The 16,376-nt window shown below is 39.1% G+C and overlaps 1 protein-coding gene across 4 annotated transcripts in view; it reads right to left on the bottom strand.

Moving 5' to 3' along the window:
* The window catches only part of arhgap42b (Rho GTPase activating protein 42b), a 69,732-nt gene that overhangs the window by 31,048 nt on the left and 22,308 nt on the right, over positions 1–16,376 (bottom strand). For all 4 annotated transcript variants that reach the window (XM_079675599.1, XM_079675600.1, XM_079675602.1 and 1 more), the window contains exon 3: positions 16,262–16,323. In XM_079675599.1, coding sequence (XP_079531725.1) covers positions 16,262–16,323 — 62 coding nt within the window. The remainder of the gene's footprint in view (positions 1–16,261; positions 16,324–16,376) is intronic.

The raw sequence follows: 16,376 nt of genomic DNA, 5'->3' as shown, positions 1-16,376 counted from the left end.
TGCCCTTGATTACACGTACAATATACTATTGTCATTTAAGATAAAGTAGTTTGAAACCATTTTGACCATTTAAGGGGGTGTATACTGTATACTGTCATGAAACAAGAACCTTTTTAAATAAAAAAGAAGATATGGGAAAATATAAAGACATTTTGTTATCATTGGAAGCCACCAAGTGTACCAATGATTGAAGGTTTCTGTATAAATAGTTGTTTTTCATTTGAATGTATGTAGAAATGACGGGAAAAGCAAATGGAAGAGAGTGCTCCTGTAAGATAAACCAAGGCAATTTGGATACAAGTAGTGACACTCCATTAGGTACGTACACTAGAGGACATTTGACGGGCATCAAATCCAGCGGTTATAATCCTGCAGTCATATCTCAGCCATCATGTTATCTACTGTGTCAACAGCGAGAATTATGCCACTCTGCCAGGGTGATAATGTAATTTCCTCTGTCTTATCTCCCATTCCTTTAGTCTAATTGAGCTTGCAGTATTACCGTGCTGCAAACGTGGATTTTGTAATACCATAAATTCCTTTTTCTTTTTCAGCTCAATGGACGGGACAATTTAATATTCAGCGCTATAAACTTTGAGATTATGGTCTTATATTCACATCAAAATTAACACCTGAAACCTGACTGTGTACAATATGTGGATGTTTTATGATGACAGTCAGAAACCTATTATCAATTGTTCATTTTAAAAAAACTTGACAGAGGAGTACTGTTAGTGGTAATCTGCACACACAATATCCAAATCAATGCAGAATATAGACAAAGAATATAATTAGCATGTGAGGATTCTTCATCACTTTTGATTATCAATAATCCCATTCAGATATTTGTAAGAAGGCAACTTATTCAAGACTCAATGGATTTACTTTCAAACTGGCATTATGCCGAAATGCCCTCAGCAACAGCCTCTCTAAAATGGATTAAATCCATATGAGCGAGCACAGTGTAATGCTTGAAAGGATGCAATAGCGCTAAGCAATTTCATTACCAGATAGGGGAAGGAATGTCAATGTGCCATATTTCCCCAGCGTCGGCTTTATAGTCCAAATATCAGACGGATCAGAAGTGTTGCTCCGAGGTTCATTTGCAGAGACAAATTAGATGGACACCAACGCAACACCAACTTAAATAGTAGAAAATGTACCCATTTATATGTTCCTTGGATATATTTAGACTTGTTTCAATAAGTATATCTACTCTCTATAGTTTGGAAACTCTGCCTCATGTATGTGCCCATAACCAACACATTCATATGTTTTCCAACATTTACAATGCACAATTTATTTTTTACCGTGTGCATTTAGAAGCATAACTCACAGTGAAGTCTGCAGACAACAATCACCCAGGTAAGCTCTTGTTAGACCCTAGAACTACATTTGGGACCAAACCTCTTCGTTGTTGGATCTATTGAAATAGCTTTAAGTGCATAAACATCTCAGGTTGTATTTGATTAATTCCTGAGGATTGTTTTTTGTAATTCTGTTCTTATATGCCCTATACTGTGGGTTATAATAATCGTAGCATTTGACTTTGAATTTCCTGCATGCAAGTCTATAACTGGGCAGTAAATAACTTTGATAGGTTTTTGTTGCCCGTTTCTTTTTGACTATGTCCTCACAGCGAAAAGCCAGCTTAATGCACCTAAATCCCTGTTTCTTCACCGCAAATCAACTGAATCTCTGTGATTACGCACAAACACAGACACACACAGAGGTTGCTACTTTTTTTACTGGTTGAGGAGGCGACATAAAAGCCTGCTCGCATGCTGCATTTAAATGAACAAGCCCTTCTTTTTTTATTATGGTTCAGCAATTTCAGTCTTGCATACAATATCCAGGCAAAAGCGAGAGTTCTGGAAAAGGGCACCTGGGCTTTGACAAGCATGTGTTTTATTGACTGTGTTTAAATCTGCCAACTATGACAATTGATTAAGGTCAAAAAGGTGAGGCTATTGTTAAGACTCACGTAATTGGGATTTACATGGACCAACGCTGTTATGAATGCAATTAATGCCATTATTTTGTAGCCAACCTTGCACAACCGTGTTTACGAGATATTAATAGAAACAGCCATCTCATCAAGAAGGCATTTGGCCTCCGATGATTTGTTTCAATGTCTGCTGTTTGTAGAGGACTGTGATGAGGAGTCAAGTGGTGAAAAAACACCAATTTAGCATCTGCAGAGACAATCAGACTTTCTCAAAGTTTAACAAGCTCTTTTAGAACAGTAGAAACACAGACAATTGCCGGTCATGTGGTTTTATCCATTGGATTTGAATTATTCATGATACCGACAGACCATAAGGACGCATCCAGGTTATAAATACTTATTTATTGATTATGCATACTGACAGTGGCCTTCATTCTTTGGAGTGATTACATTCTTCTATTAGGTTCAGATGTCCTGTGTGACTGATAGACTAAAGGATTTGACAGTGAAATGACGCTGATTGGAATGTATAATTGTGTCAATTTATTAATATCCAGCAATGACAGAGAGTGTAGGCGAGGAATAAGGGCTGCTGGTAGAGCTTCTGAGTGGAACAGGGAACGGATGTGCTCTCCTTATATGTTAGACATACACTTCTTTGTCTCCAGTCATATTACCGCTGATGATAGCCAGCAGCATCAAATAACAATATCAGCATCTCACGCACCAATAATCACAACGACAGCATCAGCAACCAAAAGGAATTAGCCTAAATCATTAAAGTGGGTGAGAGCAAAGCCCCCACAACCTAATTAATGTGTTAAATGCATAATAAACATTATTGCCCTCATCATGGTGACAGACGTCCCATTTAATGCTGACGGTGTGACCTTTATCAAAAGAGGGAGTGCTATAGCTGTGTGTTTCACTCCCTTCAGTCTGCAGATTGTTGTGGGGGGAGCTCTGTGTGTGTTTCTGTGTCTGTTTCTGTGTGTGTTTCTGTGTGTGTTTCTGTGTGGTAACAATCTCATTGCAGAGCTAAATCTTTATCTGGTGCAGCACTGGCACCTGCAGCAAGCTGAAAAGTCATCCTCCCGTCACTTTTATGAGCTTTGAAATTAAAACAAACCCTCTGCAGAGTCGCAGACCAGTGTGGGTGAAGATGTGACACATTTGTCCTACTCATTTCATTGGAGAGTAAGCTTTTAAGCAAGGATATGAAGCAGCCGCTGGGATGGAGACAGGAGCTGGTTTGTGGGTCCTTTGAGGATTTTCTGTTGTTTTATTAAAGTACAGTTTGGCTGCTTTTTATATAGTATAATGCCTTTTGATACCAGAGCGTGAGGCTGCTGTAGAGCAGTTGTCTGTTTGTTTATCTGTGGGTATTTAGATGCTTTTTCAACTGAAGGGGTTGGTACACAGAGAAGCAATCGCTAGTAGTTTACAACGGATTTAAGGGATAACTGTACAAACCCCGCGGTTTTTCATTTTTTGGGGATAAGTTGACCCTGATAACTTTGGATCACAAAACGCCCCACTTATACAGCACTTGTTTAATATATTCTGAACAAATAAGCCTCAAATTAGAGCTACACCCATTAGTTTGAGTGCTAGATAAATGGACAAATAAAAATACAAAATAATTGCCCACTATCTAAGACATTAGATTAATCATTATTTATTTTTCATGCAAAAGCGTCAAGAAATGCTGTGTTTTCAGGCTTTGAATAACTGGGGAAAACACTTTTAGCGACTTGAAACACATCACATTAAATATGTACTCAGCTGGGCTAAAAGGCAGAAACTTAAAAATAGTAATATTATTAACTTAGAATGCGTGTCAAAAGAGGACTCTTTGCTGGGGAAGGGGGGGAGGTTATGTGGAGAGAGCTATTGCAAAAGTACTGCTTTCCCCACACTGCAGTCCCACTGCACTTACAACACCACCCAACCGCCGTCATAAAAAATTCAATTGGATCCTAAAAAATGTAGCGAGCTGTCAGTAAGTTAGTAAAGCTGCCATGCGGAGTTCACTGAGTACTCTGATTGAGTGAGATAATTTGTCTGGCAAAGTCACACAGCAATTTAAGTAGCATATTTCTAATTAATTAATGTATGCCTAGTGAACAGGTTGATGTATGGGAACATAAAAATGCTGCTTTCTGCTGAATCCATTCTCTCCTTAGCCAGGATGAATGACAGGAAATGCATCATGTCAGCAAACAGCTCTTCTAAAAGGCCTTCTTTGCTCTCCACACTTTCCAAGACTGTTTACATCAGAAAAGAACAAGGCTTTCCATCAGAGAAATCTGTGACACTGCTACACTAAAGTGACACAGAAGCAGAGCAGCGAGAGGAAAGGGAATCACTGCAGTGCAGCATGAACGGTGACATTCATCAGCTCTATCAGGTTTGCTCTCTAGAATCGCCATCACGTGATCCTGAGATCCACCTGGGAATGCACTGTGTCAATACGTCTCGTTTTGTTGAACTAACTCGGGTTTGCCGGAAATTCTCCAGGATGGAAGGAGTTTCGATCTTTGCCTGAGGTGCTGATCTTTTTCGACATATTCTATGTTGAATAAAAACAAAGTGAGAATTAAACATAAATTAGATTGAGACACACGAAGATAGGATAAATAGATAACGACCTGTTTTCTCTACTTCACACTGAGCTGCTATTAGAGGAAACTCCGGACCTAAAATTGGAATAACAAACCCTGAAGCAACTCCTTGGATCATATTACATGTAGAGAAAACATCTGTTTCTGTGGTGCAAAAAACATTAAGTCAATGTTAATGTATTGAAATTAATTTTAGTTCAAATCTTACATGCAAGCCAGGATTTATTTTCTCTGTAGTCGTAGTTTATTTTAAAGGCCCCATGTCATGCTTTGTCGGTTATTACCCGTCCCCTTGTGTGTTATGTAGCTTTTTCTGCATGTGAACGGTCTGCAGAGTCACAAACCCTCAAAGTACAACCTGTAGCGAGTAAAACTCTAACACAGAAAAGACCTGTCTATGCTGCCCCAGAACGCCTCGTTGGACATTTCTCTTTTTCTTCCTGGGTACAGTGACGTATTTGGGTATAGTGACGTAACGCAACGTCCGCGGAGCCATTACGTTATGTCCGCGGATTGGTCCATTTGGGAGACGGCGGGATGCGGCAAGGCTGTAAGTCTGTGTGTGAGCACACACACAGACTTACAGCCAGGCAGCGGGTGTGTGTGTGTGTGTGTGTGTGCTCGCGCTGGTTTCGGGCTGGGTTTCGCTGTGTCTCGCTGTCTCGTAGGCAGCCACTGGGCTCACAGGGAGGGGGGGCAGGAGCTCCAACAAGCCGTTTAGGACAGAGAGTGAATACACATACTATACAGAGATCCTGTATGAGAAACCAATGTGAGTTTGGAAAATTGCACAATATAAATCTATTCTAGTAGACCTCAACAATGGAATTATGATCAGTAGAAACGGCCATGACATGGGACCTTTAAAGTATACTGTCAGTGGAAGAAAAAGCTGATTCTGGGGACGTTTTTGACTTCTAGTGCATCTATGTGTGTGGACCATAATGATTTACACACTGATATCTTGGCTCGAACTAACTGAGTTTCATTTTAGCTATGTGGTGGATAGCACAAAGGAATTGATACTGTCCGTTTCAAATACTTGTCTGACTTTCATTAAACAAGCCACCATGGAGGTTGCTGGTAACAAAGGCCGCCTTTATTCACACTGTTGTTTCAGGGTCAGCGGGAGATTCCTCAGTTCACAGGCCTGCACACATGTTACCCACAGAGCCCAGTTACTGTACTGTTAAATCCTGAGAACCAGCAGCAGCGAACGCCTCGCCGCAGACAGAGACACACTTTATACCATTTCAGTGGCATATACAAATGATGTATAATTAAACATTTATAAAAGGCTGTCGAAGAAAATATAAACCAAAGGAAAACTTTTAAACATAAATGCAAAGCGGTGCAGCAAATCAGCACTTATGGGAATTTAAGAGTGTTTGCTGTTTATCGCATAGAGGAACAGGAAAAGGGAAATGAAAAGTTGTATTTTGCACATATTACTGAGAGGGTGCTAGAGCTTGTTGATATTGTCCACGTTTTGGGAGATAACTCTAAACAAAAGATATTATTCATGCTTATTTTCAAATAAACTAACTAAAAACTAATGAGATGAAAAAATATGTCTAAATGTAATCTAAATAGCTATTAAGCTCCCCATTAAGAGTAGGTTTAAGACTTTCCTTTTTGTCAAAGCTTGTAGTTAGAGCTGGCTCAGGCTTGCCTTGAACCAGCCTCTAGTTATAGGCTTAGATTATCTGGGGACTTCCAATTTGTATCTCTCTTCTCTTACTCCTCTTTTTCGCTCTCTGCGTGATTTCTTGTCCCAAAAATGCATTACTAGCTGAGCATCCAGGGTGTCAGTCCAGTAGTTTTTGTGTCTTTTACCTGGCAGATCGCTAGCATTAAAGGTTACTTCTGGATCATGGGTCATGGCCGCGCCTGTTGCCGTGGTAATGCCTGACGCCCACTTTCCATTTAGGAGGCAGCGGTCCATTTTTGATATGTCTATGGATAGAGGGTGTCATATGCTGTATGCACCGCAAAGCCTCCTCAAAGACAAATGTGTATTTTGTGATATTGGGCTCTACAATTAAAATTAGATTTGAATGATTTTGAATAAGTAATCTTTTAAATAATATAACTGTTCCTCTCTCTATTAAGAAATGAATAGAGGGAGGAAGTTTGAGCTATTTCTTTTTAACAAGAGGAGATATATAATATATATATATATATATATAAGGTCCACACTGACCATTTAAAAATACACTACCTGACACTAAACACACAATTTCTGACAATTTTCCTTAATATTATGTGTATTTCTATATTTATAATTATTCACAGCTAAAGGTCACCTATTGTGCAAAATCCACTTTTTCATGTACTACACACGTGTCCCCTCTGTGTAAAGAGATTCTGAAAGTTTCAGGAAAAAATATTTGCTCAGTTTCTGTCCTGATATATATATGTATATATATATAGATATATATAAAAACCTGTCTGAAAATGAGCTGATCAGATTTTGGCCACTTTGTGATGTCATAACGATTTTTTGGCTTGTGTAACCATTAGCCAATAACCAGGGTATCATCCCCCACCTTATCACACAAATCTCCTCCTAGAGCACCATCGTGTTTTTTTTAAACCAAATATCTTGCAGAGGGGCTTGGGGAGTGGCTCCTCATTTTCATCTAAAGCAGTGGTCACCAACCTTTTCAAGCCCAAGATCCCCGACCTCGGCCTTGGTGTAAGGCGAGATCTACCTATTGCAATTGAGTGAAAAAGACAGCCCAGACAGTACTTCCAATTTGAGGCCTTTTATGTAGGCTAATTGCATCTGAATTACATCAAATCATTTGGTGCAACTTCCAATATGATTAATACAAGAACACAACATAACTAACATGTCAAAAAGGATAAATATATATATTTACATCATACATATCATTTTAAGTTCCATTCATTCCTTTATTACAATCCTAAATATAAATGTATGTAGCTTATTTTCCATTTGTTTGAGTGAATGAATACATTATTTTGTTGACAGCAACAACAACAAAGAAAAAATTACATTTTCCAGTGAGCAGATAACATAAAGTGCCATTTTAACTCTGAGGCTTATCCACTGAAGCTTCATGCAAGTGCAACATGTTAAATATTAACATAGTTATTTTTAACACAATTCTAACAAATTCAAACAACATTCTTTATCCGTGCGATTACATGTAAAGTCAATGCAAAGACGCGGGCAGACGTGGTTGATGCGAATGACGCATCACTTGAAGTCAGTCTATTATTTTCGGGAGCGACAAGGAATGTCTCAAAGATACGTCAATCAAGTGGCACCTGCTAACGGGGTGGTGGATGATAGGCTTACATCTAAAAACTTTATTTAAAAAAAATATGATTATTTAACTCTTTTACTTTTCAGTCTTTTGTTACTTTTTTGAATGGTGCGCGATCTACCCGCACCACACTGGTTGGTGACCACTGATCTAAAGTAAAAGACAGAGAATCAGCACTTTTGAAACCGGGCTGAAACAGAGGGGGATTATGGGATGCTGCAATGCACAATCTGTTTGGTATTTTGAGGCAAATACTTCACAGACATGCTTTCTATATACCTGAGATCTATAATATATTGATGAAAAACAGTATAATAGGGGACCTTTAAAATACATTTCATTCAAATTAAAATGCAATTAAATGTCATTGCTCATACTGTATTTCAAATAATATTGTATGAGTTGGGATGTAAAAATGCTATCCCTAATTGTTATCTCGTTCAATAAAAAACAACAACAGCAACACCATGAAAACAACATCTGTTTTCCACCACAGCCATAAAAGGCTCCCTCCCGGGGGGATAGGACCATCACACTGAAAGCCTCGACACCAGGGCACTGCCCTTCCACTCCTAAATGCCCTCCACGCTCAGCAGGGCTGAACCTGTTCAAGCCATGCAGAACTTGAATCACTTTCACTCTTTTTATGCAGCTGAAAGGATTATCAGCAGGGGAATTATAGCAGAATCTTCTTTTTTTTGTAAGATAGAATTGGATATGTCTTCCTGAGGAATAGCACACTTGGGGAGATGCTAAGCCAATCACAAAGTGCACAAGCAAAAGATTTTAGGCCTGACCACCCGCCAAGCCGGACAGACAACAAAGGCTTCATGCTTGACAAGGCCAACAGAAATTGGGTTACTGGTAGGAATCCATCCCATGCAGCAGAGGCACCTTAGATACTCTGTATGCTAGTTAAAATTCCACAGAGGTCAGGAGGCTCCATCTGAAAAATACAGGTTTCCTCTCAGTCTGCTCTGACATGTATGGGCTTCAGTGACTCTTATCAGTTTGTGTCCTTCTATTTTTAGGTCCTAGATTCAATCCAGATGTGAAATGGGAGCGAGGGGGAATCTGGCGTTCATTTTAGAATTCGCTGCTGACAGTTAATAGTCTATCTGTGTGAGCCTGACAACTTGATTTTTTTAACTATGTGCAGCTTCCACTGCCTCAGCTGGCTTCAGTTATATATTAGCAGTTACAAACCGAAAACATAGAAACAACATCTGGGAGACAATGCAGCTTAAATAAAGCAGAAAGTCAAGTCTCAACTCATGTACTCCATAGTATTTCATGTTATGCGGTTGTATAATTCCCTCGTTAAGATAGATTTCATACATCGGCTGAACATGTGTTGATTTAGGATGTGTTAATTGAGTTTTAATTTCAAATAAAAAAAGAACGAGAATAAAACCTTCTGGTAATCTTTATTATCCTGCCATTCTCCCCGAACCAGATGCTCACCCTATTACCCTTTCTCCACAGAATATAGGATGTATATGTGGGTTTTTCAAACACAGGGAAACGTGAGAACGATAGGCAAGAGATTGTTTTCTCATTGCCAATAGACGAGGTTTGCTTTTCTAAATGTTGTAAGATTGGATTTATTTAGTTTCCATCGAGTTTGAACAAAGTGATAAATTACTGTTTCTGTCAATGGGGTCTGTTGGCTTAACAGAGAGCAGGGTTTTGTATAAACCGGGTAACATGGGCGCTGCGCCCTCTTTCCAAAATGCCGTCTTACTTTAACATTTTAAAGTGATGCCAGGAAACAATATTTCTGTTCGTAAAAAACTGCATAACTAAAAAAATATGAAATTTGTGTCAAATAGACGGTCAGACAGCATAGAGAGCTTTGTTTTTACGGAGCTCTGACGTTGCGTTGTTGTTTACGTCTGCAGCGCCATCTTGAATACGGGCGTCATGTTCTCGCTAGAATTTATATATATCTATAAAATAACAATAACAGTTAACAATAACATAGGGGTTGGGAACCGAAACTCGGTAGACTAACCCTTTAGTATTGCAAAGAAAGCCTACATATCTGCACGGACGTAGGCTAAGGCTACGTAGCTATCTGTAAGGACCTGTAGAAAGTGACAACGTCACGCGTCAACGGAACAGCAGCGTGGGATTTGATTTGTTTAGATACCCAACAGCATGTGGGGCTCGGGCTCAGTCACCTCATAACACCAAATATGGATTGCGGTAAACACTCAAAAGTGTGGCTCCACTACACACAAAAAGAGAAAGGCAAGGCAAAGTGCAATGCCTGTGGAAAGCTAATAGCTTGTTCGTCAGGTTGCACTTCTAATTTAAGCAAACATTTAAGACAACACGGCATCGAGATAAAATAATGTACAGTCTTTAATTGCTTGTGGTCTCCGAGCCCGAGTATGGCATCAATAGCCAGCACTAGCACCCTGGACATTTGCATGTCCAGAAGTGCCAGGTAAAGCTACACACCGTTCCCTTTGGCATTAAAAGGAAAGCTGACCAGAGAAAAAACAGAGGAGTGTGACAGTTAACAATTTATCTAAATATTCAGTGTAAAGTGAAGAAAAAAGCTTTCCGTCTTTTCTACGTGAGACTGAACAATATTTGAGCTTCTGACAGACAGCTGAGTGTATTAGCTTGACACCTCCCTCCCTGACAATCACACGTACCTCAGCTCTACATTATTGTTAGAATGCTGTCATTTCTGATTTTGTATCACTGTAGCTCAGTACACAAAGTCTGCAGTTTGGAAATGCCATAATATGCTACTCTGACAGCTGTCAGAAACCAGCATACACAGGAGGGAAAATGAAATTCACTGTAGACTTACAATTAAATAAACGTCAAATGGTAAAAAAAAACAATATACTTGTCACCATAAATGTTCCTGTGTAACTTCCCTTTTCTTTGTTGTGAGCTTAACTGTATTTTGTATCTAATGTAATGACTAGTGTTGGCATGGTGGGCTGTTAGTGAAACACATAATTGCAAGTCATGAAAGAGAAAGTTATTTTCAAACATCGTTCTATATTATTTTATTCCTCATGGGGTGTAAACGATTCGTTTGTTGCCATCAACATATCTTTTATAGTAAAAATGTATTATTTAACAGCTGTAGAGCAATATATCAGTTCTATTTTTGATAGTATATTATGGGCCATTATGGGCTATTATCCCGGCATAGGTCTCGTTTTTATGTGGTGCAACCAGGTTTTAATGACAGTGTAGCAGAATATGCTCACAATGGGTTTATGACTACTTTATGAGAACTAATGCACTCCGATTTGCATTTATTTTACAAAAGGGCATAATTAAAAGACAAACCGAACATTATTTACTTTATGAGAGAATTTACCAACCCTTCCGAGTTGCTGCTGGTTACACTTGGGGCCATTTTTTACTTGGAACTTACTCTAACACATCCTTAGTGTCACATATGGAGCTAGAAAAGTAAAACAATATATGATAACAACCTCAAATGTGCCCCAAAATGCTAACATTAAATGGGCATACAACTAAAAAATGAATGCTTAAAGCCGCAAAGGATTGCTGCAATACAATAAAAAAAGATATATCCCCAAATAGTGCAGGTTAGAAATGTATATGAATATGTAGGGATTAATTTACATCGTATTAAATCCATACGATGAGAGAAATAAATCATGGGATCTTACTCAATGAGCATGATTTAAACAAGATGTTCATCTCAGTTCTTGGATATGTCATTAAAAGGTATGTGGAGTGGACTGTAGTTATGAAGGTTGCTGTGTTTGTATAGCTCAGTGCTTGTATTTGTTATTGTCCTGCACATACTTAAACCATGCAGTCTATGAGTAAACTCAATAAGTACATGTATGTTTTAATATGAATCCAGTAAATGCTCTGGGTCAGTATGGATTCAACCCTGAGGCATACAAAGTGCTGCTTTTCCAATGTATTACAACTACTGAATTATTACAATCTGATGTTCAATACATTTCCAAGAACTACCACAGGAAACTGTGAACTAAGCTTAAGCCCATTACAGTTAATGTCATACATGCATGGGGAAAGACATTCTGAAAGAATAATAACAGACCTGGATAATAAACCATATCATCGAAAGATTTTCAGCTGTTGGGCTAACTTAGCTAAATCAGCAGTAGTGCACATTTTCTTGTTTTTAAACTCTTTTTTTTCATCTTGAGTCAGCAACAGGACAAAGCTGGACATCTGGAGAAAGTTCCTAATGTCCAGTTTGATGGAAGCTGAAAAAGGCTATGGTGGGGATATGGACAATTAATGCAGTTTTATGAGTCTGTGTATTTGGCCTTGTCTACATAAAACAGCTCCTTTAATTATTTATGATGGAGCTCGATTTATGCCGAGATCGCACTGTTGTGAAACTGTAAATTATATTGAAACAGATATGCTTGATGAAAGCCATGGTCCTGGCAAGCATATTTAACAATCACTGAACTTGCTATACACCGACTGTTTCTATAAAAAAGGCTTGAAAATGAGCCCTAGCAATATCAATCCAAGCATAAGACCCCAAGTGAGGTGAGTCATTAGCAGCTAACAGTTCATGTATAAGAGCAGCAAAGAAAGAAGTTGCTCTTACTTCAAAGTAAGCACAAGTATATTAAGCTCCTTGGAAACCATGTAAAAAGTTATTTACTTTCATTTCAGTGGGATTTAAAAGAAAGGATGTTTAAAACTGACATAAGTTACACTGCTGACACTTGATCTCAAGAGATTTCAAATATGTGAAAGTAGAGAATAAGCTTTACATTTCGTCTCACCAACATTACAATCAACCAAAAGCTCAAAGTGCAGGGATCATAGCCATGTTCCATATTCCTGTGATCTGACGAGTGAGAAGTCTGCCAGGTAAAGAGAAAAGAGATGATGCAAAGAGGAGGCCTTTCAAGCAAGACGAGGGAGAAACAGTATGATGAAGGGCGCTTGTGCTATGAATAGTCTTAGTTTACTTATCAAATCTTTCAGTTAAATAAAACACTGCATCCTGTAGCCTCTCAGACTAGTCATAGCCGTTTGATTTATGACATTTATTTCTGTCAACTTGCATTTTGATAAAAACTTTACTTCCTACGCTCAGTGGTGGTGCTATTTTGTATTTGTTATCAGTTCAGCCGTGTCTCTGCTTGTTGATTTGTTTATGTTCCCTTTTGTGATAAGAAGAAACCTAGACTAATGTGCAATTGTTTAATATCTGTATTTTCTATCATTAGTGCACACAAATGCTGTTAACAGCTGAAAGACAGTGTTCCAATTTATATTTTTGACCACATACATATACACTGTATGCATTCATCTTTGTGACATTAACTCATAAAAAGAGGTTGTATGGAAACGGTGTAACTCATTGTTTAATGCTCATCTTTGACAGCCATCAGATGACCATCACCACACCAGAAAGACTGACTCACCCCATATGCCAGAGTCTGCACCACACACAGTGAGAATCCATCAGCCCTGTGGCACACCAAGTTTATTGGCCAGTATGTCTCATCCTGTTTCTATCCTTCCTAGAGAAGACATTTTTAAGCTCTGCCTAATTTTTAATGTAGCCGAATACAGCTAGTTCAGCTCGTCACTGGTGTTGGACAGTGTGTATCATCTGTAGTAATTACATAATTGACAAGGATCAGAACTATACAAGTAAAAGATATTGCTCTACAGGCCACATTCATTTATAATGCTTATGAATTTATGCACTGTGCCTTTATGCTTGTCAAATTGATTAAGATTACAGGTTATTCCATAATAAAGCTACATGGGCTGCAGAGGGGTGACCCATAACTTCAAAGGGCAACTCTTTCCATCATAAAATCTAGCTGCACTTTTAATGTCAGGAGCCAAATGCTTCATAATAGGTCTCACACATTTGATTACTTATGTTTACATGGAGGGTTTTGCACTGACATCAGTTTCTCACCAGAACACGCCCTTTTAGCTGGACTGAAGGTGAAACGACTTTCTGCAACATGGCTGACGTTCGAAGTATATATATTTGTTATTGTTTTCTATGTGTAACTACATTTTAGAACCAGATATGACACCTGTATATCCACATTTTGCTGCCCCTTGATTTAAGTTTTTGCTGCAAATTGCATCAATTGTCAAATATTTTAGGACAGTCAATCGCACATCAACTCTTTCCCAATCCATACATGATTTTTGTGACTTGCACCAATGGTGACAACACGTGCATAGCCTCTATAGCTTTGTATTCAGTGATTCTGTATTCAAGCAGCTACTTCTGTCAAGCTATAAAACCGAGGAACACTATATTAATCCATATGGACATGATGCAGAGTGTCAAAGTCTGCTCCCTCACTCACCTATTTTCTGCATTAGCATTTCTCAGTCACCTTATGGCACATTTCCACTGCAGCGCGGACCGCGGTTCAAGCGTGCCGTGCCAAACCCGGCCCGTTTTTGGTTGCGTTTCCACTAGGGGTAGTCCCGGCTAACGGTTACTTTTTCACAGTTTTTCTGGCTCTCCAAGATCCAGGTTCTTTCCGGGCCAAGAACCGGGCTGAATATACTAAACTAGTGAGAGAATCGCTGGCAAGGGGGCTACAACTACAACAAAATTAACATATTTTACCGCGATTTAATTGTAATACACGTTTCAAAATGATGCCGAAGTAACAACATACTGATACCGGTTAGTAAAAATTAAGAATGAATGCTTTGACATGTCATCAGACAGACGGCAGGCGAAAAACCTTTTAAAATGCGTGTTTTCTGAAAGGAGATCGGCTAAGCTAACGCTGTATATGCTCCGACCGTCCACACTCACAACAACGGCCTATACAGACATAAATAAACCAGCGACTGTATTCGCCATGACACAGACAGTCTGTGGTTTGTACTTGTTTAACTTTTGTCTAGTTTCTGAACAGATATGAGGAGCTGTGAGCTCTGAGTGCTACAGCTAACGGCTGATGTTGGTTTTCTGTGTTTCGCATTGAAGATGACGTCACGGCTCCGCCTACACTGCGTTACTATAGTTACTGCCCCAGCTACTAAACTGTAATGAAAACGCAGCATAAAGTGAGTCTGGCCTACCAAGGCCTAACTATACCGTACTAAGCCGTGCGAAGCCCTGCAGTGGAAATGCGTCATTAGTCACCTGGTAGTCACACCCTGTTTCTCTCTCACACTCTGTTACACCCATTAGCTCCACTAGTATATAGGCCCCCTTCACTCTCACCTCAGTGCCAGATCGTACTTCGCAGCATGCAGTTCTTTGCAGCCTTACCTCCCAGATTGCTCCTCTCCATCCTTGCTCTCCCGGTTTCGACCTTGCCTGTCCCCGACCAGCCCTTTTTCTACTGTCTGCCAGTTTGTCTTACACCAGAACTTTTCTGTGGAAACTAGCTATAATGAAGCTGGTTACCGACTTTCCCTGGTCTCCCGTGCGTTGCATTTTGGTTCTCAGCTCGTTCGTGACAGAGTGTGAGAGCTGAAGAATTATCTTGAAACTTTGATTGTTCGTCCTTTGAGTGTTTGCCCTTCACGTGTTTGTCCTTTATGTGTTTGTCCTTTATGTGTTTGTCCTAAAAAGCACTATTTGTGCTCCCCAAACTATGAAATAAATAAAAAAATAAAATATGTTCAGTATCTAAAACTCACCCCCTTAAACTGAAAATAGCGGCTGTAAAAAACAGCTCCTTCAAGGGAAACGGAGAGCAAATGAAAATGTCTGAGGTAGTTACAAAACCTATGGCTGCAGCTGATCTTTTTTGCATATCAGACTTGGTAAATTAGATGCACAGCTGAAGCATGTGGACTAAGGTAATTCCTGCCTTGAGGCACCTTTCAGTACCACCCTATATAAGGTCTACTGTTACAAAGTAACTGGTGCAGGGCCAGAATTGTTCACACAAACTGAGCAGCACGGTGATAAAGCTAAGAAAGATATGCTATGAAGCCGGTAAACCAAATTACCGTACACAGAAATAAAGGGAAATAAATACAAAGCATATCACAATATGAATAAAGTACAAGACATTCCTTGTTCCGCTGTAATGTGTATATTCTGTACCTGTTCTTTCTCTCAGTTCCTAATACTGCGATTTTGTAGCGCTGAAAAGTTTTGTGGTAATTCCAACCTTGGTGAACTTTAATAGAACACTTCTGTTTTTTCGACAGCTGAATAAGTTGACTGACTGGTGTACAGAGAAAGCCTGATAATTCACTTTTTATATACATTTGTTTCAGGGCAAAATTGGGAGGTATAGTAAAAAATATGTCTCTACTTCATCAGAACCAACCAATTTGTGTCCAAACGGTGTTTCTCAGAGTGTTAAAGCCAGACAAGCATGTGTTCATCCCTTGTTTTATATAATATACAAAATCAAATAACAAAATTGCTTTCTTACCAAGCGCCTTCTTTCTTCTTCAACCGTGGTCAACAGCTGGGAGAACTCTTTGAAAGACTGGGCTGTAACACAAAGAAATACAACAGCACATCAAACGTGAAACACTGCATGTTAG

Source organism: Notothenia rossii (genome assembly GCF_949606895.1).
Source record: "Notothenia rossii genome assembly, chromosome: 4".
NCBI lineage: Eukaryota > Metazoa > Chordata > Actinopteri > Perciformes > Nototheniidae > Notothenia > Notothenia rossii.
This window is presented reverse-complemented; position numbering and strand designations above follow the sequence as displayed.